At 51.1% G+C, this 26,764-nt stretch overlaps 1 protein-coding gene across 3 annotated transcripts; it reads left to right on the top strand.

Annotated features, from left to right (window-relative positions):
• The first annotated feature begins 2,147 nt into the window (after positions 1-2,147).
• On the top strand, positions 2,148-26,667 carry COG7 (component of oligomeric golgi complex 7). 3 transcript variants are annotated; one of them, XM_083474041.1, is made up of 18 exons: positions 2,148-2,329; positions 4,453-4,664; positions 7,079-7,227; positions 8,755-8,871; positions 9,606-9,774; positions 11,056-11,138; positions 12,491-12,613; positions 15,416-15,614; positions 16,960-17,087; positions 17,726-17,880; positions 18,641-18,757; positions 19,720-19,785; positions 20,027-20,210; positions 22,073-22,210; positions 22,435-22,518; positions 23,603-23,717; positions 25,660-25,803; positions 26,289-26,667. In XM_083474041.1, exons 2-18 carry the CDS (start codon positions 4,499-4,501, stop codon positions 26,453-26,455), a joined length of 2,304 nt encoding a protein of 767 aa, XP_083330167.1. In that variant the 5' UTR covers positions 2,148-2,329; positions 4,453-4,498; the 3' UTR covers positions 26,456-26,667. The 3 variants fall into 3 exon arrangements, with proteins under 3 accessions (XP_083330167.1, XP_083330169.1, XP_083330168.1); XM_083474043.1 differs by having other exon boundaries at positions 2,236-2,615; positions 3,668-4,664; XM_083474042.1 differs by having other exon boundaries at positions 2,320-2,531.
• Positions 26,668-26,764: the final 97 nt, after the last annotated feature.

Below are 26,764 nucleotides of genomic sequence, written 5' to 3' on the forward strand. Positions count from 1 at the left end.
ACACTTTGTTTTAGAGGGGGGAGAACAACAACAAAAAAATTCTACCCCTCTCTGCCCAGCGCCCCTTCAGCGAAGCGGCAGGAGGCGCTGCGCAGAGAGGGGGAGAACTTTCCCCCTCTTGTTTTCCCGCTCTAAAACAAGGTGCCGTTTAAGGTGCGTTCAGGCGGCTACCTTGGAAGCCTGGAGAGCGAGAGGGGTCGGTGTGCACTGACCCCTCTCGCTCTCCAGGCTTCAGGTTCCTTTCGACTTGCTCTTTGGGGCTGGCAGGGGGAAGCCCACCACCAGCCCCAAAGAGCAGGCCAGGGAGCAGCGGAAAGGCGCAGCGGAGAGGCTCCTGCCATAGCCGCGCGTCACCTCTCCAGCCGGGAGAGGATCGTGGGGCTATGGCTTATTTAGCCCCGCGCGCGCTCTCCCGGCTGGAGAGGTGACGCGCGGCTATAGAGGCTCATGCCATAGCTGCGCGTCACCTCTCCAGCCGGGAGAGGGTCGCGGGGCTATGGCGTCTTCGCTCCATAGGACGGACACACATTTTCCCTTCATTTTTGAAGGGGAAAAAGTGCGTCCTATAGAGCGAAAAATACGGTATCTTCCAAAGAGTTTGGCTTCCTGCTTTAAAGAGGGGCCTGCCTGAAATTGCAGAGTGCCTTGTGTGGATCAGTTTGCTATTGAGAGGATGGGAGGGGAGAAGGAAACTCTGCGTCTGCGTGGAGGTCTCTCTTTCATTGGAGGTTTGAAAGAGGAGCCTGGATGGCCACCTGTTAAGGGTTCTTTGGTTGTGACTCTTGCATTGCAGGGCTTTGGACTGGATGACATTTCCAGATCCTTCTAGCTCTACAATTCTGATTCTATCTCTGCACCACCCATGCTCTACTGCTGCCAGCACAGAGCGCCTTGCCCGGAAGAGCTGCTGGCTAACATTAGTATAATCTATTACCCACCACCCTTCATCCTAAAGTCCCAGGTTCAGCTTATAACAATTAAAAGACAATGCTGAAGAGAGCTTAAGCCTTCTGCCCTGTGGGCTCGATCTGTGGCCTCCCTTAATGACACCCAATCAAAACATGTTGCCCTGGGTAGCTGCCTCTTGCCAAGAGGTCTAGAGAAAACTGGTTTGCATGCCTCTTCCTTTGAGCTAGTGGTGAGGCAGCAGCAGCCTTGCTCCCCAGGGAGATGCTGCTGGTTGTGTGACTCCTTTTGCATTAGGAGCAAGCACGTGGAGTGTGCATGGCCTGGTTTTCCAAAGGTGTCAGTCTTCTCTGTGTCTTCTCAACCCAAGAGCAGTTGTAGTGGGCAAGGACTCTTCTTAGGGTGCCTTCAGGGGGGGGGTCTTGCGTGGCTGCCTCTGTTTGAGTTGCCCGGCTTACTTCTAACATGGTTTTCTTAATTTTTAAGTATACAACTGCAAAAAGTCAACGTACTGAACAGTTAAAAAACCGTAACTGTAACCGTAATTATGACTGAGTGAAGTGCAGAAGTATAAACAGCCAATTTCAGCACTCAGAAATAAATATGGAGAAATGGCTCAGAATTATTAATTAAATTTCTATACTGCCCTTCATCTGAGGATCACAGGGTGGTTCACAATATAAAAACCACAAAAACACGTAATATTGTTTAAAAGGCCATAGGCTGCTAATGAGCCAAACGCCAGGGAGGAGAGGAATGCTTTTGCCTGCAGAATGAAATCAAATCAAAAGCCATCATAATCGACAAAGAATTTATAGACCACTATTTCATTAAAAATATCACAGAGGTTCACAACAAAAATACATGAAATGAATGTAAAAAGAGGCATAAATCAATCATTATTCTGAGTGGGTTATATCCAGCTATCTTTTGCTCAGGGCAAACTCATTGAAATAAATGAACCTACCTTAGTCATGATCATTCATTTCAATGGATCTACCCAAAGTAGGGCTAGCAATGCATACAACCCGTTATTATTTGCCCGTTATTATTTTGCCAGCCAACGTGTGCCTGTGCTGCCTAGCCTATCAGGGGCAGAAACTCAGCCAGGAAAAGACTGCGCTTGTTGGCTCTCTGCCTGACTGTCCCTTACGGAAAACGCAGCAGAACCCCCTCGAGGCGTCTCCGCCCCGGCGCCAGACAAGCAGCACGCAGCGTGTAGGCGGGGTCTCTCTCAGCGGAGCCACGACGGCAGGAGCGGAGCCAATCCACGGGATGGAAGGGCGGGGCCCGGCGTGAAGCCGGCGGGGGCGGAGCTTCAGCCAACCCAGGCCCGTTGTCAAGATGGCGGCCCACTGGGCTGAAGAGTGACGGAGATAGACGGGGCTGTGCGCGTGCGCGCAGGTGGGCTCCGGGCGGGCAGGTGAGACCGTGGATCTGCCATGGACAGGGGCAGTCTATCCCTCAGGGCCAAGCCCTAGAGGCAGAGCACTGGGGCGGCCGAGGGGGGGAAAAAGAAATTTGTGCTGAACGCCTCTTATTTCCTGATGAGGAAGTCAGGGTGAGGAGCACATAGGGGCGCGGGGAGGGGCAGCAGCACCCGCTTTTCTTTATCTCCTTCAGGAGTAAGTCCCGTCTTTTCTCCCTTCGCTGTCACTGACACCCACCCCTTTCTCTCTGTATAGATAAGTGTGGATTAGGGAATAAAGGTAAAGGTAAAGGGACCCTGACCATTAGGTCCAGTCGTGACCGACTCTGGGGTTGAGGCGCTCATCTCTGTATCCAGGGCAGCTGTTTACCAACTCCACCTGGTACGCAGGCTAAGACCCTACCTGCCCGCTGACTGTTTGGCCAGAGTGGTGCATGCTCTAGTTATCTCCCGCTTGGACTACTGCAATGCGCTCTACGTGGGGCTACCTTTGAAGGTGACTCGGAAACTACAGCTAATCCAGAATGCGGCAGCTAGACTGGTGACTGGGGGCGGCCGCCGAGACCACATAACACCGGTCTTGAAAGACCTACATTGGCTCCCAGTACGTTTCCGAGCACAATTCAAAGTGTTGGTGTTGACCTTTAAAGCCCTAAACGGCTTCGGCCCAGTATACCTGAAGGAGCGTCTCCACCCCCATCATTCTGCCCGGACGCTGAGGTCCAGCGCCGAGGGCCTTCTGGCGGTTCCCTCATTGCGAGAAGCGAAGCTACAGGGAACCAGGCAGAGGGCCTTTTCGGTGGTGGCGCCCGCCCTGTGGAATGCCCTCCCATCGGATGTCAAGGTGATGGACAACTACCTGACATTCAGAAAACATCTTAAGGCGGCCCTATTCAGGGAAGCTTTTAATGTATGATATTTTAGCGTTTTTTGGTTTCTGTGGAAGCCGCCCAGAGTGGCTGGGGAAACCCAGCCAGATGGGCGGGGTACAAATAATAAATTATTATTATTATTATTATTATCTCGCTTTATTGGCCAAGGGAGCTGGTGTTTGTCCGCAGACAGCTTCCGGGTCATGTGGCCAGCATGACTATGCCACTTCTGGCGAACCAGAGCAGCACACGAAAATGCCATTTACCTTCCCGCTGGAGCGGTACCTATTTATCTACTTGCACTTTGTGCTTTCGAACTGCTAGGTTGGCTGGAGCTGGGACCGAACAGCGGGCGCTCAGCCTGTTGCCGGGATTCGAACCGCCGACCTTCTGATCGGCAAGTCCTAGGCTCTGTGGTTTAACCCACAGCGCCACCCGCATCCCCTGGATTAGGGAATAGTCTGTATAAATGTAATACTGTATTTAAGGACGGCAGTGGCATGGTCTTGCCGACTCCTCCTCTTCTCACATCTTTATTTCATTGCATTTCTATCCTACCTTTTCCTCCAAGGAGCTCAAGGTGGCCTACCTCATTCTGCCCCACAACAACCCTGTGAGTTAGGCTAGGCTCAGAGGCAGTGACTAGCCCAAGATCACCCAGTGAGCTTCGTGGCCGAGGGGGGATGCAAACCCTGGTTTCCCAGGTCCTAGTCTAAGTCTCTAACCACTATGGCATACTTCTGTATTTCATTTGTATCCCGACCCTTCCTCCAAGAAGTTTGACAGCAGCATATATGTTTTTCTTCCCCCTTTTCTGCTCACAACAACCCTGTGAGCCAGGTTTGGCTGAGAGGTGGCCGTTAGCCTGAGGTCATCCAGTGAGCTTCACAGCCCAACTAGTTATAGTCCAACACTCTAACCACTGCACCAAGCTCTCCCTCTGTCTCCCTGTGTCCTTCCAGTCCACTCTGACTGCTAGCTGACAGAGAGGCTACTCTTGCCAGAACTCTGAATTGATGACCTATTCACACCTGTGACCTGTGAAAGTCAGCCAACCTCCTAGTCTACCCTGATCGGCAGCATCTGCTCTCCAGGGCTTCTGGCAGGAGACTTTTCTCAGCTGTTCCTGGAGATGCCACCAGTGGGGATTGAAACTGGGAACTTCTGCATGCCAGGCAGGTGCTCTGCCACTGAGCTGCTGCAACCCTGTCCTTGTTCACATCTGTCCATCTTGTATCCTTCCAGGCACTGCTGATTCGCTCCCACGCAAGGGGAGAGCGTGGAAGACAGCATGGATTTCTCCAAGTTCCTGGCTGATGATTTTGAGGTGAAGGCCTGGGTGAACGGGGTCTTCCGAGCAGTCCAACAGGAGGCCCCGGGGAAGCTGGATGCCCACGCAAACACGGTGGTGATGAAATTGCAGCTCTTTATCCAAGAGGTCAACAATGCCGTGGAAGGTAATGGCAACTTAAGGAGGTGCAACTTAGGGTTTCAGGGCAGGAACTTAGTAGCTAAACTTAGTAGCTAAACAGATAGGTAGCCGTGTTGGTCTGCCATAATCAAAATAAAAAAAAATTCCTTCCAGTAGCACCTTAAAGACCAACTAAGTTAGTTCTTGGTATGAGCTTTCGTGTGCATGCACACTTCTTCAGATACGTGTATCTGAAGAAGTGTGCATGCACACGAAAGCTCATACCAAGAACTAACTTAGTTGGTCTTTAAGGTGCTACTGGAAGGAATTTTTTTTTATTAGTAGCTAAACGTTAGTTTCTGCAAGCCAGCTGTGAAGCCCAATCTCACCTTGACAGCACAGTAATATTGTATGAATTTGTCAGCATGGATATTGACTGATTAAATTATGCAACAGTCTTTACATAGGTTGACTTAAAAGGAAACCTTTAATCTGAAATTTGTTCTATAGCTGTTGACAAGTTTTTCACCTTTTCAAAATGTAAAGACTGTCCCATCCCAGTGCAATTATTTAACTTGTTTAAACAAGTTAGTTAAAATAATAAAACACTTTTACATTGCCATTTCTGGTGCAGCCACAGAATGTGGAAGCTGGTCAGTGAGATGCTTATTTTAAGAAATTTTATTGCAAAAGAATGTAGGGAAAGTGGCTAGTTTCTTTAGCAGTTCAGTGGCACCTTAATAAAGAGTAATTTTTTTGGTGACACAAGCTTTCATAGGATGGAGTCTGCTTCTCAAATGTGTTTCCCCCCCGAACTTGGATCACTAGATGTCTCTGTCTTTGGGATTTGGAAATCTACATTAGGGTTTTCTTCATGAAAGGACCAAATTTTTGGCATGTAAACTCCTCTTTGGTGATTTATGTCCTCTAAAATACATGATCTAATCAAACTATTACTAACAGATACTACTTTGCTTTTGTGAGAAAACCCAAAATTCATGTTAGAGTTTTAACACTTCTGTGGGAATAAAACAATGGCTTAAATGTCCCTATTTAAAATGGGGGGAGGGGGTAGATGGAAGAAAGATCTGTATTCTAACTATAGACCCCCCCCACCTAGCTTACAATTGTTCCCAACCACACTCTGCTGCTTAGCCTGAAATCCTATAAGTAAGCTCCACTGAACTCAGAGCTTGCTTTTGATTAAATGTGCATGAGTTCAACTTACAAAACACGTTGAGCATTTCTTCCACAAAGGATGTGCTGAAATGCAGCCTTTAGGTTTAATTTGAAGTACAAACTATCTTGCAAAGATGTTTTACCATTTAAATTGCTGGTCAGAAGTAGAAAGCTTATCAAAGGAAAGGAGAGAGGCGTTCCATCTTCCTTTTTTATCCTTTTACATGCTCTTTTATTTCTATCTCCCTGATTCCATAATTAACTTGGCAAGTGGATTTACTGGAGCCTGGTTTTGTGACCGTTGACCCCTATTGCAATACTCAAAGGTAGCAATTTTTCAGTTTGCTGTGTGTTTTTAGATGAGGTGGAAAACGGATGAAAAAAGGAGAGAAAAAAGCTGAGGGATTCTTTGAAGCTTCACACTGAGGCCACTCACACTGCAGAAGAGGAAAGCAGCTTGGTTGACTTTAAAGTTTTAAAATGCAAAGTCTTTTTGTTGGAGAGTAGAATGAGCCGAGTCTTTGAGAAGTTTTTACAGTGACATCCTGCATAGCAGCCACAGTAGAAGCAGATGTTGTGACTCGCAAATAATGAGCCAGCCAACCCATCCTGGTGCCTTCTAGCTTTTGGAGCTAAAGTTCTCATCGGCCCAGCCCAGCACAGCTGTTCACTTATCAGCCCCCCAGCATCACACAGCTGTGCTAAATAATGGGAGTTACAGTGCAAAACAGCTTGAGAACTGTAGGTTAGGGAAGACTGGTCTGCAATGTGACATAGTGTGCTTCTTTAAGTGACTTGGTGAGAGTGCAGAAGCCTTCCCAGCCAATGGCTGAGCTTCGGTGATGTCATGGAAAGACACAATGTTCTCTAACTGGTTGTGTTGAAGATGCTGACTATAAGAGCAGTGGGTGAGAGAAGTGTGGCGTGCCAGTTTAGCTGGAAGAGACATGTTATTCCAGAAAGCCGATGAACAGGTCAGAAGTGAGCCTGCAAGGTTGTTCTGCATGCTCAGAAATGGGGGATCTGAGAAGTCAGAATGCCTCAGAATTTAAAGTTGCTGTTCATATCCTTGTATTTCTAGCCATCAGTGCTGTGTTGAATTGCAGTGTCCCCACCCCTGCTTTCCCCACTTGGTGATTCCTCTTCTCTCCCCCACACCCCGTCCTCTGGGGATATAATTCCTCTTTTTTTGCCCTGCTTCTAGACTCTCAATAAGGAATCTCTTCTCCTTTTTTACACCAAGCCACTGAATCATTGACGGTTGCCTTTCCCTTTCTGCAGAGACAAGCCACCAGGCGCTCCAGAGCATGCCCAGAGTTCTCCGGGAGATGGAGGCCTTGAAGCAGGAGGCAACCTTCCTGAAGGAGCAAATGGTCCTGGTGAGGGAAGATATTAAGAAGCTGGAGCAGGATACAGCCCAGTCAATGCAGGTACTTGATCCTCTGGCATGGCCAGGCGGGCTGTCCTTTTCCTGGAGTAGCTGCAGGCTGGCTGCAAGAGGTGCAAGCATGGAAGGGGTCAGCCTGGTGTGGGGAACCAGTAGCCCTCCGGCTATTGTTGCTCTTCGACTCCCATCATCACCCTGACCATCGGCTAAGCTGGCTGGGGCTGGTGGGAGCTGGAGTCGAAGAACATCAGGAGGGCCACAGATGTTTCCCCACACTTGCCTGAAGCCACAGGGCAGGCCAGTTCAACTCCTGAACTTGCACCTCTGCTCTGCTCATGGCAGTTGCTTGTTCTGGCTGCCATGTTGGTACGTACAGTACAGTATTGCAAAGCACTGAAAAGATGAGAAGAGCAGAGGAGCCTCTCTGAAGGGGGCCCATCTAGTCCAGCATTCTGCCCTTGCAGTGTCCAACCAGATGTCCCAAAGGGAAGCAACTCACAAGCATGACATAAATGCAACAGCATTCTCCCTGCGTGCTGTTTGCAGCAGCTGACATTCAGAAGCATTTACTGTCTCCAACAGTGGAGATAAAATCAAAGCCATTGTGGCTAGTAGCCATTGATAGCCATTTGCTCCTCAGTGAATTTGCTAACCCCTTTTAAAAGCCCTCAAGCTGCCTCGGGTTCAGTGGCAGCCATGCCTCTGAGGAGCAGACATTGGGAGACAACAATAGGAGAGGGCTCTTTGCCTCTAGTGTCCTGCTTGAGGACTTCTTAAGGATGTCTGGTAGTCTCACTCTGGGGAACAGGATGCTGACCTATACAGGTTGCTTCCCACCCCCTCGTCTTTCCCGGTGGGGCTCTCCTTATATTCTTTAATGGTAGATGGAACACCCCACCCCCCAAATCCCAGAGTTGTGCTTTGTTATGCAGCCAAATTTCTCCATTCCTAGTTGGATATGTTTTCAACATTCATTAGTGTAATGAATATAGGGGTTGTTCGTGCGTAAGTTGCCACCACTCCTGGCTATGTTGCCTTGTTAAACCTTTTCTGTCTGGACAGCCCTTCACTTCGTGGCTGTCTCAGTCGCTAGCATAATCCGTCAGTGGGCGTTTCTTAAACCTTTTCCAGCATAAAAGCTGTTTGACGCCAAGTCTCCTACTCTCCCTGCGCGGAAGCCTTCTGCGCAGGGAGGGTGTGGGTAGCGGAGGACCCGTGCTCTCCCCGCTGGTGTCCAGCGAAGAGTCCTGGAGCCCTCTCGCCGATTCCCCCATCTGCCCCCCTTTATCCCTAGTGTTGCACTGATTTCCTTCCCCCGCTGAGCTACCTCTCTCCCTGCTGGGTCCCTCTCCAGCATCACTTGAGAGCCTTCCCTCCGCCTCTGGCTCCGATGTCAGTTCCCTGACAATTAGTTATTTAGAAACAGCCCCAGAGAAATGTGTAACTCACAGGGAGTGTCTTTATCATTAAAATGAAAAACACAAAAACCAACCGACACTTGCAAAATTAAGATGCGACCCAAGGCAGGTTTCTCTGTCATCTTTTGTGGCTCTTTCTGCCTCTTTTCCAGGTTTTGGTCAAACTGGATCATGTGAAATCCAGGATGCAGCTGGCCGCCGACTCTCTCCAGGAGGCAGACAAGTGGAGCACCCTCAGTGCTGACATCGAGGAGACGTTTAAAACACAGGTATGTCTATATTCTCACACGGCTGCAAAGTGCATCTCACCTCTAGATGTCAGCCTTTGCCAACCTCTTGCAGTACAGATGTTTTGGACTACAGCTCCCCTCAGCCCCAGATGCAGCTGGATCAGGCCAATGGCCCATCTAGTCCAGCATCCTTTTCTTACAGTGGCCAGCCAGATGCCTGTGTGAAACCAGCAAGCAGGATTTGGGCTCCTGTCCTGTGGCTTCCAGCAACTGGTATCGCGGCCTCAGACTAGAGGCAAAGAAGAGCCATTGGGGTTGATAGCCTTCAACCAGGCACTGGTCAGCTAGAGAGCAAGAGAGATCTTTGAGTTGCTGCCTGGGGAACAGTTTGTTTTTTTTAAGCCATTGAAGGAGACTGCTGGGCGTTTGTCTGGGTTGTCTCTGCAGCCTGTACACTTTTTCTGCTTCTCTGCTACTGACTTGTGTAAGATGCTGACATGGCAGAAGAATCTCATGGTTTGTTGAGTTTGGAACTCTGCTCCAATTCTGTTTCTGCTGCTGGCTGGTTATCCTCTTTGGCTTCTTCTCAGGCTGGAACTGTGCAAGGTTATTTCTTTTTAAATGGACACCATCTATTTTTGGGGTTCCACCTCCCCCCTGCCCTGAGCAAAGGGGAACAGAAGTGTGCCTTGCGGATGTGGGTGGGATGTGCAAAACATGTGCTCGCTGGGCAGTTCTGATGACCAAGTGGTGGTGTTCTTTTCTGGGTCCAGGACGTTTCTGTGATTTCAGCCAAGCTGACCAGCATGCAAAGCAGCCTGGCAGTCCTGGTGGACACACCGGACTATTCGGAAAAGTGTGTGCATCTGGAAGCACTCAAAAACCGGCTGGAGGCCCTGGCCAGCCCCCAGATCGTGGCTGCCTTCAACGCTCAGTCTGTTGGTGAGTCTGTGGCCTTTGGTCCTTTTATTCATTTATATACCCCCTTTCCTCCTCCAAGGAGCTCAAGGTGGTGTACATGGCTCTCCCCGTCCTCATGTAATCCCTACAACAACCCAGTGAAGTAGGATAGGCTGAGAGGCAATGACCAGCCCAAGATCACCCAGTGAAATTCATGGCTGAGTGGGGATTCGAACCCTGGTCTCCCAGGTCCTAGTCTGATACTAGGAGAGTGGTCCAACTAGGTCTTCTTCCCAAAGCCTAGTTATTTCTTTCCCCAGCTTTGGGAAGGAGGCGGAAGGGCTCCAGGACCCAGCCAGAGCCTTGTGCCTCCTTCTGAAAATCCAGCACCATGCTTAGCTGGCTTTGGGAAGGCAATGGGAGGGCTGGGTTGGAGGTGTCAGATTTTGACCTCGCTCCCCCATCCGATGTGACAAGGCAGTGTGGGGCCCTGGGGGTTCTGTGTCAAAGTACTCTTGGAGCCCACTTGATATGAAAAGATGGACCACCCTGCACTGCTGTGCCACATGTCATGCTGTCCTCTGGCCAAGGAGTATGGCTGGAGTAGAGATGCTCCTTGTGCCACAAAGCTGCCCCAGGAATTGTGTAGCAGGTGGCTTGTTAGTGGGTCGTGACGGATGTTCAGGTTTGATCTTTTAAATTGTTTCTTTCCTGGGAGAAATCCTTTAGACTCAAGTTCTTGTTTTAAACGGCTAATTTCCCCTGAGTATCATAGATGGGGGCAGGCTATAAATTAAAGAACTGTAGTAATCCATTGCGGATCCTTGGCAAACTCTCCAATCGCAACTGGATCACTTGGAGCTCTTTTAGGGAGCCACCAGGAGGGGGCACCCTTGTACTAAACATGAGGCTTTTGCCTGGCCCTGTGAGAGAAAGGTTGAGCTTCTTTCCCTCCTGATCCAGCACAGCATTTCCTGCTTTTATCTTTGGCCCAGAGGTTACCTGTCCACTTGCCCACCCCCAATATACAAACCCACATATGTGTGGGAGGGAGGGGAGTGGGGCTGGGTTGTCTACGGACAGCATTTGTGAAGCGAGGATCTGCTCTAATTTGCACCTGCAAGTTTTGGGGGGACTTTAGGAAATGAAAAGAGTTGCTGCTGCTGCTGCTGCCAACAACTTGGACTTTAAAAGAGGATTAGGCAAAGGATTCTGTGCTTCCCGCTTGATCTGAGCTCTGCTTGGGCAAGAGGCTGACCTCTCTCTCTCTCCCCACCTGCCACCCAAAACTGGCTTGACCGAAGCTCTTTTGCCTTTTATTAGATCAGGCCCGCCTTTTCGTCAAAGTCTTCACTGAAATCGACCGGATGCCGCAGCTGTTGGCTTACTACTACAAGTGCCACAAGGTACTCCCTTCCTCCCACTGAAACACACAAGTTGCTGTGGATCGAACCCCCACTGCCTTCCTCTGGGTGGAATGAGGAAGGTTGGCCCTTCCTTTGCTCTTGCAGACCTGAGCACCGCCTGCCCTGTTGCTTGGCCAGCCTTGGGGAGATGGCAGATCACAAAATGGGGTGGTGACGGTGGTGGCAGGGGGTGTTCCTCCTGTACCATCGGCGCCCAGGTCCACTTATGGCATTTTCGTTGCTGACGGTTGTATCCAGCTAAGATCTGCTCAAACACCCTGAAGTTAACGCACCCTAATTTTTGTGGGTCTACTCTGACTAATGTCTTGTACAGCGACATGGCACCTCTTGCTAATTCACATGGCATCCCCCCACAAGTCCTGTTGGATTGGACCCCCATAGGTCAGCTCTGCTGGTTCTCTGCTCTGCTACTGCCCATGACACACAAAATCCTGTTTCCTTGTGGTAAGGGAAAATCAGGATGGTGCCAGTCCCCTGTGGCAATCCTGGCTTGCCCAAATTCCCGTTGCCTCTTTGCGCCTCTTTTTCCCAGGTGCTCTTTCCTGCCCTTCAGTTTTTTAGTGCTAAAACTGCACAAGCAACAGTGTGGAGAAACACCAGGGGGCAGGCAAGGGTGGCACTCATTTGCCCTCCTCTCCCCCTCCCCCCGCTCTGCCCCCCCCCCCGCTTGTGTGCCTTCCAAGAGCCTTTCCTGCCCCTTCCTTTGTGACGCCAGATTCCCATCACCCACTGGGTGAGAGTTATGCAACTCTCTTGGCAGTGGGAAGGCGTACATTCTGGGTGGCAGGGTGGCAAATAATCCTCTTTCTGGGCTGCCCTTCCCTGGGACACAGCCAGTTCAGCAGCCGGGCTGGGGCTGGACTGAGTAGTGTTGGTTTCATCCCTGGTTCCCAGTAACATACCAGTTTTAATTAAATGGACAATGGAGCCAGGGCCTCTTCTTACATCGTTTTGTGCTTGGATATGTGTGATATGCCCAGAGTGGCAGCTGGCTCCAGGAATGCTTCTTGGTCTCCAAGCTTTTGGGGGGCCATGTGCACAATGCTAGCCTCAAGCTGCCACTCTGGGCATATCACACATATCCAAGCACATAACGTCTGTTTTGCTCAAAGGCAATCTTGAAGTCAGTCCGCTGCTCTTGGGGGTGCAGGTTATAGAATCATAAAAAGCTGCTGTTTTCTAGGGCCACTCTTGTTCTCCATGTCATTCTGGAAGAACAAAGCACAATTATTGACTCCACATGGTACCACTTATTACACATCACCAAGCAGAGGCGCCACAGAAGCAATCTCTTGTGCAAATGCGACCCTGACGTGTATCCTCACCCTCAGGTGCAGCTGGTGGCCGTGTGGCAGGATCTGTGCCAGTCTCCCCTCCCCTTGGACCGGCAGCTGACGGAGCTCTACGATGGGTTGCTGGGGACGTGGCACTCTCAGCTGCAGTGGGCCACGCAGGTATGGCCATGGGGCTGGCTGGCTGAGGAGGGGCTGGGCCAGGCAGGGAGGTGGAAGAGTTGGCCACAGACCAGGGTGGCAGGGGTTGGGGGTAGGTCTGGTCCTGGAGTGCAGCTGCTTCTGAAGCTGCTCTATCTCCTCCATCTCTTTGAAATGTGGCCGAGTCGCTCAGCTGAGCAGTTGCAAAATGCGCACTTCGTTTATGGCCTGGCATATCCCCTCCAGGGTTTTCCCAACCAGCTCGTGTAGCTTGGCTGGATTTTAGTTCAAAGGAGAGTTCCCTTGCAATTTTTTTTAGCATTTTCATCTTGATAACGAAGGAGGCCTCGAATGCAAATGGGCTGTTGCAGCCATCGGTTTTGAGCCCGGTTCTACAAAAAGATTCCGCTGGTGTTTTTCCTGCGTTTCTGTAATTGCATTGGGCAGGTCTGGGATTTTGGCATGTGAAGTGGATGCTGGCATCCCGGTGGCATCCTCTGTGTGTATGTTCGCTTAGATATATATTTTTAAAATGCAGGTTTCTGACGCTCGTGGCTGCGGAGCCTTGCAATGCTAAAAGGAGTCTCTGAGGAAGGTTGCTCAGTAGGGGATTCTGACTGGCGTTTCGCCACGGCTCCTCATCCTTCTCTATGATAAACAGGACCAGATGAATTACACAGTGTGGGCAGTTCTGCATATGTCTAAAATTGAGTGGGGGCAGGAGAGGGGGCACTAATTTATTTATGGTATTTATATCCCTTCTTTTCCTCCCAAGGAGCTCAAAGTGGTGTACATAGATCTCCCTCACCCCATTTTATCCCCACCACAACCCTGTGAGGTAGGTTAGGCTGAGAGGCAGTGACTGGCCCAAGTTTGCCCAGTGAGCTTCATGGCCAAGTGGTGGGACTTGAACCCTGGTCTCCTAGGTCCCAGTCCGACACTCTAACCACTGCACCACTCTGGCTCTCATTTGTATTTAAGTGCTGCTAGCACTTAATTGTAGTTGTCAGCTTCCCTGGGAGCTAAAGCTGGCTGAGAAGCAGAGTATAAATTAGGGAGAATAGGAGGCTGCAGTGACCTCTCGCCATGCTTCAGATTGTTCCTCTGGAGCCCCCGGACCTCCATATTTCTCACAGGTTGCACACATTGGTTTCCATGTGATGCTTTGTTTAAACCATAGCTTTTTTAAACAAACCATGAGCTCTGTCCCACTTTGATTGGTGGAACTGGCCCTGTTACAGATGCCACATCATACCTGTTCCTCATTTGTAAGAACTCAATCTTTTAGTATGGCTGCACCTACAACTTTGGAACGCCTTGCCTATTGACATCAGGCAGGAGCTTTCACTGCAATATTTTTGGTGCCTGCTAAAAACATTCTTGTTTAGACGAGTCTACTTGGGTGTTTTAGAAAGTTCATCTGCTTTTATTTTTGCTTTTTATCTTAATTGATGATTTAATCGTTTTATCCTTTTTGTAAACCACTTTGAGATTATTATTATTTTTTTAACAATCACCCGGCATATACATTTTACGAAATAAATAAATAAACGAATGGCTGAATGAATAAATGCAGGACTAGATATGGGCCATTGGCCTGGTCCAGCCACCGGGCTATTCTTATCTCTGGGGAGAATAAATGCCCGTACTGTGGGAGGCTTGTGCCTGTAGCAACAAGGCAGGTGCAGTCCCTGAAGGGAACCATTTGCAGCAGCAGCACCTGTAGCATAATACCAAGGGTCCTTGCGATATCTTGGAGGCTCAGCTAGTTTATTGTGGCTGGAGTTTCAGAAGGCTGCTGCCAACTTCATCAGATTAGGCCACTGGAGCTGACCTATCACCCATGAAGGAGAAAGCTGATGTATATCTCTTGTATGTTGGAGGCCTCTTTATAGCAAGGAGCCCAGAGGGAGTTCTCAACCCACCCCACCCCTCTCCGGGTTGTGATAATCATGGGCTGTGTCGGCATCATACACCTGAAGCACAATTTGACTACTTGAAACAGCTGTAGCTTCCCCAAAGAACTCTGGGAGCTGTAGTTTGGTAAGGTAGCCGAAAGTTGTTAGGAGGCCCCTTTCCCCCTCCTGGAGCTACAGTTCTCAGTGTGGTTAATGGTCGACCCCTCTTCCCAGGGAACTCTGGGAATTGTAGCTCTGGGTGTGTGTGTGTGTGTGTGTGTTTGTGAGTGAGAGTGAGTGAGAAGATGCTGCTATGGATCCCAAGTCGCTTCTGAACTGGCCAGATGTGCAAATATGTAGGATAATATTTCATCCCTTTGGCTGTGGAAAGTATTGTGCTTGTGTGCTCCACATGGAGTGCAGGAATCTATAAAATGATTGTCCAGAGAGAGGCTGTTGGTTGGGGAACTGATTGTGTGTCACAGCTGCCATTAGCACCCTCCCATCTTTTAACAGCGCCTGGTGAGTCTGCCAGCCTTTGAGACCAGTTCTAGTTCGGCATCTCCTTGTAGTTGACGGACCCTCCAGGGTGGGTTTCCTTTTCTAGCTTTTTGAAACAGGCAAGTTTTCACCCACATGGGTCAGCCTGCGGGATGCCTCCAGCAATAGGGGGTGTCGTTCAAGGCCTCTTCTTTGTAGGTTCAGGTGCCAGGTTCAACCCCCAATGGCATCTCCTGGTAGAGCTGTGAAAGAGAGGCCCCTGCCTGAAATTCTGGCGAGCTGCTGCTGCCAGTCTGTGCAGACAACACTGAGCCCGATGGACCACTGGTCTGACTGTCGTAAGGAAGCTTCCAGTGTTCATTCACAGGCAGCTCCACTGACTGCAGCCTCCGGTCTCATCCCCCGCCTCCCCTTCCTCCTGCAGGTTTTCAAGAACCCCCACCAAGTCGTGGTTGTCTTGCTGATCCAGGTGCTCAGCGCCCTGGTCCCCTCCATTCCTGTCTGCCTCAGCACTGCCATGGAGCGCGCTGGCCCTGAAAGCAGGCTGAGCCGCCTCCTGGGGCTGTACGATGCCACGGTCTACTTCGCTCGCGGCCTGGAGGTCGCCATGTCGCCCGTCTTGAGTAAGTGCCCTCTTGAGCCATGCCTGCTTGCGTGTTGTCCTGATCCATCCCTGTGCAAGTCCTCTAAGTACATTGCTTTCCCCCCTCCTTTTTATTTTGTTTAAATTTTTTAATATTAAAGAAAGAATTCAAATTATAAAGAAGTAAAGTGATACAGAGTGGGAAAGTGGAAAGTTTTTCTTTCTTTCTTATAACATCTTTGTTCTTGTCCCCCCTTCCTTTTTTTCCTTTCTGTGCACGGGATATATTTATATATATTCTTACCGGAATGCAATTTGTTAGCATTGCATTGATGCCATTTATCGGTTACATAACATTTGTACCAAACTTTGTTTAACTAACTTGAGCGGTGTTGACACAGTTCTTAAAGTGTTTGCTGAAGCCGAACAGTTCTGATACTACCTTGAGTAAATACATCTTCGCACTTGTTGCTTTCGACAAACTCTCGTAGCATCCCAGCACCCTCCTGGAACAGGCGGCTGCTTTGTTCCCACCCAGCCGCATTGTGGGAGGGGGGAGGCAGCCTTTGAACCACCTCTTGAGCTGCCGGCCTGGGTTCACTTGCTCTTGGGTCTGGGGTGGGGAACCTCCTTCAGCCCAAGGTACTCAGTCTGTCCTGGGAAATCTTCTGGGAGCCACATGCTGGCAGTGGGCAGGACAGGCCTTTCTCCCTCTCAGACTTAGATGCTGCATCTGCATCATCCCAGCTCTGGCTGGCAGCAGCAGCAGCAGCCTGTCTTGGTGTCTGTGAGGAACTCACTGAAGACTTCTAGTCAAGGAAGGCTGAAAACACAGCGCCAAGAGCATGTGGATGCCTTTTATTTCCCTCTCACCTCGGGGCATCCTTCCCAAGCTGGGTGTTCCGTTTGTTTGATTTGCAGCATTTTAGGGCCCCACAAGGCAGCTGACATCACATCGCCATCATAAAATAAAATGTGTGCTGTGAACAATGCCGTTTCCTTCTGTGCCAGGACAGTGTCCTTCTGCCTGTCCTGCTTTCAGGAGAGGGAAAAATTGGGGTACACTGGGCTGTGCCAGGAAGGTGCCAGAGCAACCTAACCCACCCCTCCCCAGGACAAAGGAGTCGATGAAAACTGGGGGGGGGGAAGAGTGGGGAGCTTCAGCAAGGCATGCAGTGGGAGCCAGTGTAGGACCCAGAAAGAGCTGGGGGATGGAGGGAGGGGGCCTCTTCTGGGGTCTAACGGGGGGAGGGGGCAGGGAGTGTGTGAAAATGCCTATAGTGGATTAAAGGGTGGGGTTTTTTAAGGACCTGTCCTGGGACTTTTGTGGTGGGAGGAAAAGCATTGGGGACAAGTGCTGTGATGCTCTTTCCTTGAGCTTTTAGGGGAATGCAACATGGTGAAGGTGACAGAGCTGGTGGAAGCTGTCTATGGTCCCTACAAGCTCTTCCAGTTGCAGTATGGAGCCCTGGAGGAAGAGAACCTCCTCATCCAGTTGAGCGCTGTCCCCTTGGTAAGGGAGCCCTGCCTGCCTGCCTGCCTGCTGACCCCGAGGGACTCTCCAGGAGCTTTGAGCTCCCAGCCCCAGCAATCAGCATGGCCAGGGGGCAGGGATGATGGCTGGTGGTCCAGCACCCTGTGGAGGGCACCACATTGGCTGACCCTCCTGTCTGTGAGAGCTCTGTGTGTGTGTGTATCCCACTTTTCTAACAACAACAAAAAGTGCAGTGCCAAGAGTCATTGAAACTCAACCACCATTCCTGTAGGCCAGGGCTTCTGAGTCACCCCTTGCACTGGCGGCTGAAGCCTCTGGCTGTTTTTGCTCCCTGAACTTTTCCTCGGGGGTATTTGCACCGCTGAGGTGCTCTGCTCCCTTTGGAGGGTGTTTATCTTGTGAAAACACCTGCCAGGCTACTTAGGTCCAGTCCTACCTATCCTGCCAGGTGAGTGATGGCAGAGATGAATCTTTTCCCCTCCAGGTCTTTTTAAATGCTGAGGGTTTTTTCATTTTTGCTGGATGCGTTGGGGAATGATGGAGGCTTCTGGGTCTGACTGGAAACATTTGCTTCGATTTCCTGTCTCTTCAGTACGAAGTGGGATGTACCCCCCCTCTCTTTCTCTTGGTATGACTTATGTCCTGTGGTTGTGCAGGAGCACGGGGAGGTCATCGACTGCGTGCAGGAGCTCAGCCACTCCGTGAACAAGCTCTTCCGGTTGGCCTTGGAGGCTGTGGACAATTGCCTCAAGCTGACGGACGGCTTGGGGGTAGGAGGCCTCCTCAAGGCCCTGCGAGCCCTTTTCAGCAAGTGAGTCCCAGGGAGCTGGCTACCAAGTCAGCTGTTATTTCTTTCTTTCCTTCCTTCCTTCCTTCCTTCCTTCCTTCCTTCCTTTGATGGACATTTGAAGCTTTCCCTGCCATTGGCAAAGGCAGCTGGATTTTGTCATTCTCTGGAAGTGAGTGCCAGTCCACCCATGCATCCCCAAATGTGGTTGTGAGCAAAGGATTCAGATTCCCAAAAACCACAGGGTTGCTGGGGGTTTGATTGTTCAAATCCCCTCCCAACATAGTTCCCGGCTGCTTCCTTTGACAAGGAGAATAAGAGATGCCTCCTAAACAGTGGGTTGTATTCCAGCACTGCTCATGCTTAAGAGTAGACCCTTTGAACTTGTTAGACGTGACTAACTGAGCTCCACTCAGGGCAGAACTTAGCTGGATGCAATCCAATGTGTCACACTGGGCAATATATGAAAGCCACAGAGTTTTGCTTTTTGGAGGGGTGGGAGAGTTTTAGCACAGAGAAGATGCAAGCCTGGTTATTTGGGTTGGGGGATGTGGCTTCTTGCTGCCCTCTCTTGTGATGGCTGCCCTGCCTGGAGGGTTGGTGCTCAGCTCTCACCCTGTGTGGTGGTGATGTCGATTTCTTAGTTGTCTTCTCAAAGCAACGTATATGCAAGTATTAAAAACACATGAAGAATTAGAAACGTGCCAGTAATGTGACCCTGCCATCAAAGATCATAACCTGGCACGGTATTCAGTGCATCATGACCTTCTGGGTCTTTCTGCAGATACACCTCTGACTTCAGCAACGCCCTCCAGTCAATCAGGAAGAAGTGTCAGTTGGAGGACATCCCTTCTGATTCACTCTTCCAAGAAGACTGGACCGCTTTCCAGAACGCAATCCGGTGAGAGTGGGGTAGCAGTTCATGAAGGGTGCTGGGAATTGTAGCTCTGGTATGGGTAAACTACAGTTTCCAGGATTCTTGCAGGGCGGGAGGAGAACATATTTTAAATGTATGGTGTACCTGTAGCAAGCTGGGAGCAGATTTAAACATAATGCTGAGCCCCCCCTCCTCTGCAGTACCAACCCACTAACCCCAGTTCCACCCTAATAACCTGAATGGTTCAGACCACCCCAGCACACGCCACATGGAGAGAGCCAGGTGCATTGGAAGAAGGCATTTGTGCAGTGGTGGAGGAAGGGGGTGAGGGCAGCCCCTGGTGTCATCACTGAAGGGGTGGGGTGGCAAAATGACAAAAAAATTAATAAAAATAATAAATAATAAATTGGGCTCACGAAACTTTTTAATTCAGGCAACAATGTAACGAAATGCTGCTGGTACTGGGCGCCACACTGCGGGGGCCGGCACTTCCCGCAGGGCCTGCAGCGTGCCCAAGCCACGTGTCCAAGCCCCGTAACTGGGCAGAACTTAATCAAAAATACATCCATTGATTCTTGGAGGCAACTCTACTCCCCCACCAACTCATACCCCAACAAGCTGCTTCTAGTTGTGTACAGACAAATGACAGCCACCGAACTGAAATGGCTTTTAAAAGGTTAGTGGGAGATACAGATATAAGCAGCTGCTGCCGGCCACAATGGCTAGGTTCTCCCTCTGCTCTCGGATACAGCATGAGAAGGAAACAGTGTGCCCACTCTTTTGGCCACTTTGCTAACAGGATACAGATGGGCCATGCAGGGTCTTCTGATGTTTGCATGATGGGAATTGCCTGGCCCACCTGGCCCAGCATCCTGTTCTCACAGTGGCCAACCCAATGCTCTGACAATGTCTGCTCTCTCCTGCCATTGGGCCTGGTGGCGGCTTACGAATGCTGTGATGTCATAGGTGCTTTTCCTCTCCCCCAGGATCATCGCCACCTGTGGGGAGCTCTTGCGCCAGTGTGGAGACTTTGAGCAGCAGCTGGCAAACAGGTGATGTCTTCTGTGCAAAGTTTGGGTGGGCTTAAGGGGGAGCAGGGGTGCCAGTCTCCTTGTGACAGCTGTTGGTTGTCTGTCATGCTTAGAGTGCAGCAGATTCCATGCAGGATGTAAGATCTGGAGGTCTTCTGGGTGGGCCTTGACCTGTTGGGGGTGGTGGGGTTTGGCTTGGGGAGGCGGAAGGATCTTACCCCATGGACGGGCTTCAGCTCCATTTCTCTCCTGCCGTTTGCAGGATCCTGTCCGCTGCAGGGAAGTACCTCTCGGACTCCTACAGTCCCTGCAGCCTGAGTGGCCTCCAAGACCCCAGCACAGAGAAGCAGAGCCCCCTCAAGAACCCCTGGCAGGAGCACAACTACCTGCAGCAAGAGAGCCCTGCTGAGTATGCTGCCCTGCTGGAGACCCTCTACACGCTCAAGGTGGGGCTTCCGGCTGGCTGCTGGCAGAGCTCTGTACTTAGGGGGCAGACTGGGCTCCTCCTGGCTTTGAGCTGTCCCCCACACTTGAAGTGGATGGGGAGATGCAGAGAGAGAATGTGCCGTCTGAAACCAGGGAGTGCGCACACACCATACATTGAAAGTGCATTTGAAGCACATTCCCCACCCCCCCAAAAAAAGAATCCTGGGAACTGTAGCTTTCAGGGCGCTTTTTTAGGGAACCGTACTTCTGTGAGTTAAACTGTGGAACTCGCTGCCACAGGAAGCAGTGATGGCAGTGACCCAGGCGGCTTTAAAAGAGGATGGGACACATTCATGGAGGAGAGGGCTATCAATGGCTACTAGCCAGGATGGCTATGCCCTGCCTCCACAGTTGGAGGCAGCAATGCTTCTGAATACCAGTTGCTGAAGATCACAGGAGGAGTGTGTGTGTGCTCTTGTGTTTGGGTGCTGCTTGCAGGTTTCCCACAGGCATTTGGCTGGCCGCTATGAGAACAGGAGGCTGGGCTAGCCAGGTCATTGACCTGACCTAGGAGGGCTCTTCTTATGTGAGGAGCAAGCTACAGCTCCCAAGGGTTCTGTTTTTGGAAGGGGAGGATGTGCTTTAAATACATGGTGCGCCTGCAGCCCTGAACCCTTGAGGCTTCCTTTCCTGCCGGTGCTTTCCCAGGCTGCACTTGGTCTCTGCCTATTCCCAACTTGTCCCAGGGGAGGGGATGCAAGCAGCTCTGGTTACAGCTCCTTCCCTGCAGCAGCCTGTTTGCTTTTCCGGGGGCCTCTTTGCGGCACTCCTGCCCCCTTGCTCATTTTCTCACGGGGGTTTGGGATCTTTTGCCGCTCAGGGCATGCCCCTGCTGAGGTCACTCGCCCCGCCACGTGCCTGCTGGGTGTCGAGAGCCCCGTGTGCCGGCTCTGCTTTCCGGGACTGCCGTGCCCTGGCTGGCCCCAGTTGACCTCTCTTTTGCTGTTCAGTTGTTTCTTTGGAAAGGGCAGGGCACTCTTCCCGCGGGACATGGAGAGAAGCCAGCATGGTTGCATGAACTGATGACGGAGGGAGCATCAGGTGGCCCCCAAAAGGGCCCTTCTCAGTGCAGCTGCAAAAGAGGCTGCCTTAAGCCACACAGTGTGGGACCTTTTGAGCAAGTCACACCTGGCCAAGCATCTCCTGCTTGGCTCTCAGCAGCTCTCCATAGTGTCAGGAAGGAGGGGAGGGGTCAGGGCCGGCCCTGTGATGGGACAGAGTGAGGCAGCCACCTCAAGCGACAAATGTGGAGGTGGGGTGAGCGTCCAGGCGCCATGCCGCCTTCCCAGTACCACCCATGCTAGCCAGCCGCCCTCAGGTGCAGTGGAAGACACTATCTCTCATATTGGAGTCCAATTTAACTGTCAGTCCAATTGGCTTCTGTATGTGCCTTAGGGGAGGGCGCCATCTTGTCCTTTGCCCAAACAAGCCCCCTCCACCCCTCCCTGCAAGCCTGAGAACCAAGAATCCTCCTGAAGAGGCTTCATTGTATGATGGGCTCCAGAGCTGAGGCTCTGTAGGCAAAGCAGATGCTCAGTGTTGGCTCAAGGAAGGACCACTGTAGCTCAGTGGCTAAAGGACCTGCTTTTCTTGTAGAAGGACCCTGGTCACTGGCATCTCCAGGTAGGGGTTTTTTTGCGGGGGGGATGACTTTCCTGAAACCCCAGAGAGCTGCTGTGTTGACAGTACTCAGTTAGATGGGCCAGTGGTCCCTGGTCCTCAGGGTGCACAAGACTCACAAAAAAATAAATAAATGGTGGCGTTGGTAGGGCTGAGTGTGTCCTGTGTCCTCTGGCCTTGACTCCCTGACTCCCCACACTAGGAGAAAGGGACCAGCCACAACCTGCTGTCAGCCTCGCGCTCGGCCCTCATGCGCCTCAACCAGCAGGCCCACCAGCTGGCCTTCGACTCCGTCTTCCTTCGCATCAAGCAGCAGCTCTTGTTGGTTTCCAAGATGGAGGTGAGCAGCACCTTGCGAGGGAAACTCCAATGGGTTCCTCTAGGTTTAGGGTGGGTGGGGATTCGTGCGATGAGGAGGGGGTGGGGCAATCTTTCCAAGAATGTTGCTGCATCTCAGGGAGAACCTCCCTGCTCAGTGGGCTCGCCCTCCAGCCATCGTGCCGGTGCCGCTCTTGGTGCCTGCGTGGCTTCAGCTGCCTTTTTCTCTGCTTTGCTGCCCGCCAGAGCTGGAGCACCAGTGGCACTGGGGAGATGCTGACAGATGAGCTGCCCAACTTCAGCCTCACGCCCCTGGAATACATCAGCAACGTAAGATCATGTGTGTGTGTGTGTGTGTGCGCGCGCGCATGGGAGACAGGCAGGCAGGCAGGCAGGACAACACAAGACCTGCCCTAATGCTGGTTGTGTCACCTTGGAAAGAATACTGTAGAGTTGGAGAAGGCTCAGGGAAAGCACAACCAAAATGATCAAGGGGATGATGGGGCCATTCCCCCATGAAGAAAGACTGCAGCGTCTGGGGCATTTAGTTTGGAGGAAAGGCGAGTAAGAGGCAACGGGGTGGAAGTTTATAAAATCATGTATGGCATAGAGAAAAGCTTTTCTCTCTCTTAACACTAGAGATCTATGGATATCTAGTGAATGTTGGAAGATTCAGGACAGACAAAAGAAAGTCCTTTTTCACACAGCACATAGTTGAACTATGGAACTCCCTCCCACAGGAGGCAGTGATGGCCACCAACTTTAAAAGAGGATTAGACAAATTCATGCAGGAGGAGAAGGCTATTGATGGCTGCTAGACACAATGGCTGTGCTCTGTCTCCACAGTCAGAGGCAGCAGTGCTTCTGAAAACCATTTCCTGGAAACCACAGAAGCAGAGAGAGTGCTCTTGGGCTTGAATCCTGCATGTGGGTTTTCCACAAGCATCTGTTTGGCCCAGGAGGCTAGACTAGATGGGCGATTGGCCTGATCCAGCAGCTCATTTTCCGTTATTGCTACATTTAGCATCAGAGGCAAGATGCCTCTGTGTAACCCATTGCTGGGAGTTGCGGGCGTGCAGAGTGCTGCTGTTGCACTTGAGTCCTGGATGCCCCCCCCCCCGCCTGATTCAGAAATACTTTTTAAAAAATCAACTACAGCTGTTGTTAAATATGTATCGTCCTTTATAGTTGTACCTGAAATGTGCAGATAATTACTTAGTCTTCGGTTCTTAGACTTGCATTTTGCAGGTGTTCTTAATTTTTGTGTGTACTTTACGGATATTATGGTGTGGATGTACTTTGTGTTGTTTGTTATGCTGTTATGTTATAAACCAGCCTTTTTGACAAAGAGCGGTATGTAAACTTCTTAAATAAATGACTGTGTGACGATGGAGCGCCCTCTGTTTCTTCCTAGATTGGCCAGTACATCATGTCTCTGCCTCTCCACCTGGAACCGTTTGTGACCCAGGAAGACTCAGCTCTGGAGCTGGCATTGCATGCTGGGAAGCTGCCCTTTCCTCCAGAGCAAGGTGGGGGAAGGCGAAGTTTTGAAAGGGATCTGCTCTCGGGATTTCCCACAGCTGCCTGTGCTGCTCTTTCCTTTGCTTGGATGGTCCAGGATTACCTCTCCACGAATCCTGTTGTCGACTGTGTTGCTCCCGAGGCAGGCCAGGCTGGGATAGATACATAGAACTTCTTGGAAGGGAACCCAAAGGCCATCCAGGCAGCCCCCTGCAAGACAGGAATTGCAGCTCAAGAATCCCAACCTCTGTTAAAAAACCTCCCAACAAAAGGAGATCCTGCCACTTTCTGAGGTCATCCGTTCCTTTGTAACAAGTTCTTCCTAACGTTTAGTAGGAATACCCTTCTTTGCTATTTGAAGCCGTCGCAGAAAACAAGCTGGCTCCATCTTCCCTGCATATATTCCCTTTGGATATTTGAAGGTGGCTGTCCCATCACCTCTCAGTTCTCCTCTTCTCCAGGCTTATTCTAGTGTGGAGCTGGACAGCTGTGCCTGGAGCTGTGCCATCCTAACCCTCACCCCGGCCAGGATCAGGATTTGCCTTCCTTTGGGAGATATCCTTGCCTTAAGGGTCCCCTCTTCACCCCTCACTTCTTCTTGAGCATTGGGTGCTGGGATGATGAGAAGGGAGTGGGGCACCCACCGCACGGCTCAGCCCAGGAGTCTCTGCCGGGGAAACATTAGCAGAGCATGACTAATCTTGCCTTTGTTACCCATGGGCTGGGAAGGGGGGAATGTTGGCCGTGGCCCAGGTCACCATGTTCTAATTCCCTCTTGGCGCTCAGCCCCTTGTACAAAGGCAGCTGTCTGTGTGTCTCAGGGCATGCAGTCGCCGTGGACCAGATCTGTCTGGGAGGACTGTGGTCTGGCTTATTGGTGTGAAGGGTTGGAAGCATTCCCTGAGATGTTCCCTGAAGCCAAATGGGCTGCTGGTGCCCCAGGATCTTCCCTTTTGGGGAAGGCTGTAGTAACTCAGTGGCAGAACATCAGATTTGCATGCAAAACCGCCCTGGTCCCAGGGAATGTCCCCTGCCTGATACCCCAGTGAGCCATTGCTGCCAATCAGTGTCGACAATACTGAGCTAGATGGGCCAATTTTCCGACTCAGTGTAAGGCAGTCTGCCCTGGCACTAGACTTCTGGTTATAATTTAGGCTGCTGTTTGGATTCCAAAATCCTGTCCAGGTCCTTCTGGATGCCAAGCATTGCCTTTGTGGACTCTGTCTGTAACTTGTTCTTAGTGATTTGTCTCCCTCCCTCCCTCCCGCTGGAGGTCTTCTCCAGAGCCATACTCTGCTAACCTTTGGAAAGAGTGAGAGATGAAAGAAGGGTTGGGCAAAAGTTAAAAACCTGCAGGTTGCTTGTGGTATGGGGTGTGTGGATTGAAAGCTGGCAGCCTGCTCGGTGGTGCCCCAGCAGGCCAGGAGTGGGTTTCTCTCCTCCTCTACCTCTTCCTTACATTGCCTTCAGCTAAGCAAATGCTGGAACTGAGGAACCATCATGCTGTTGGTCTTTCTAGATCAGGTCATCTGCATGAGCAGCAGTTATCCAGGGTTTCCTTCGGAGAGGGGACATTCTTAGCCCCACTTGGAGATGCCATTGGGGTTGGGACCTGGGATTTTTTGTGCAAAGCGTGGGTGCTCTTACCCTGAGCTATGACCCCTTCCCCTCACAGGGCCAGCTGCGGAGCCCTAGTCCGAGGTGGCCTTGCTGCAAATCTTCCTAGGCAGGATAGTGCAGGGGCTCTGGAACTGGTGCTGGGGACAGCTGGTGTTCTCCTTAGAGACTAGGGCTGCCACTCTCCTTCAGGCCATAGAACACTTCACTCACCATGAACACCTCCCTTGTTCTTTTAGAATGGCAATGGCGCCTACCTGAGAGGTGCCAGAACTCAGTTCTGGTGACTTCCAATTGACATGCTTCTTTCTCCCCCCACCCTGTTGCCCCCAGGTGATGACCTCCCTGAGTTGGACAACATGGCCGACTACTGGCTGGGCTCCCTCGCCAGAGCCACGATGCAGACGTACTGCGAGGTCATTCTCCAGATCCCTGAGCTCACCCCACACTCCACCAAGCAGCTGGCCACGGATATCGGTAAGGGCAGTTGCCTCTCTTCGCAGAAGGGAGCTGGTGCTTTCTCTCTGGCTAGGATCCAGGAGGTTGTCCTTTCAACCTCTATTTCATTATTTACATCCCATCCCATTCTTCCAAGGTGGAATACATGGTTCTCTTAGATCTGGCTGAGAGACACTGACTGGCCCAAAGTCACCCAGACAGTTTCATAGCTGAGCAGGGATTTGAACCCTGGCCTTCCAGTTCCTAGCCCAGCACTCTAACAACTATACAACACTGCCTGTCAGTGAAGATCCCCTGGGAGTCTCCACCAGGATAAGGATTTTGGCCGCTACCTTGTTGGGACTCATCCCTTTCTCTGGGTGCAGCTGTCAGCTGCTTTGGACAAATCAGGGCTTTGAATCAGGCTGAGGTCTGGTCCTGACAGATCTCACGCCTGTCTGTTGGGTGGGGAGGGGGCTGCCTATCCTCTTTCTTTTCCCTCTGACCAGCATTTGGCTTTGCAGATTATCTGGCCAACGTGATGGATGCTTTGGGCCTCCAGCCTTCCAAGGCTCTGCAGAACATGGTGGCTCTCCTGAAGACCAAGCCTGAGGACTACAAGCAGACGGCCAAAAGCTTTCCCCGTCGCTTGGCCACCAGCATCGCAGCCATGAGGGGCCTGGACTACTAAATTCCTTGATTGCTCCTAGCACAAAGTTCAGAATCCTAGGCTGGCACTTGGATGCGGAAACATCTGAGGTGCGTGGAGACTCAGAACTCCTTGGAGCAGGACGGACGGACTCCTTCCCAGGTGGAGGAACGCTGTCGAAGCACAGAAGAGATGTGGGCACTTGCGAGGGAGAGGGTTAATCTGTAAGTCGCTCAATAAATTTCTTAAAAGAGGCAGCTGTTCCCCAAGGAAGCTTCTTCGGAGATTGGGGAGACCTTGGGCGTATGCAAACAGTGCTGTCACCTGTATTTGGGGTGGAGGCACCCATCA

The sequence above is a fragment of the Podarcis liolepis genome (genome assembly GCF_965112155.1).
Source record: "Podarcis liolepis genome assembly, chromosome: 14".
Classification (NCBI taxonomy): domain Eukaryota; kingdom Metazoa; phylum Chordata; class Lepidosauria; order Squamata; family Lacertidae; genus Podarcis; species Podarcis liolepis.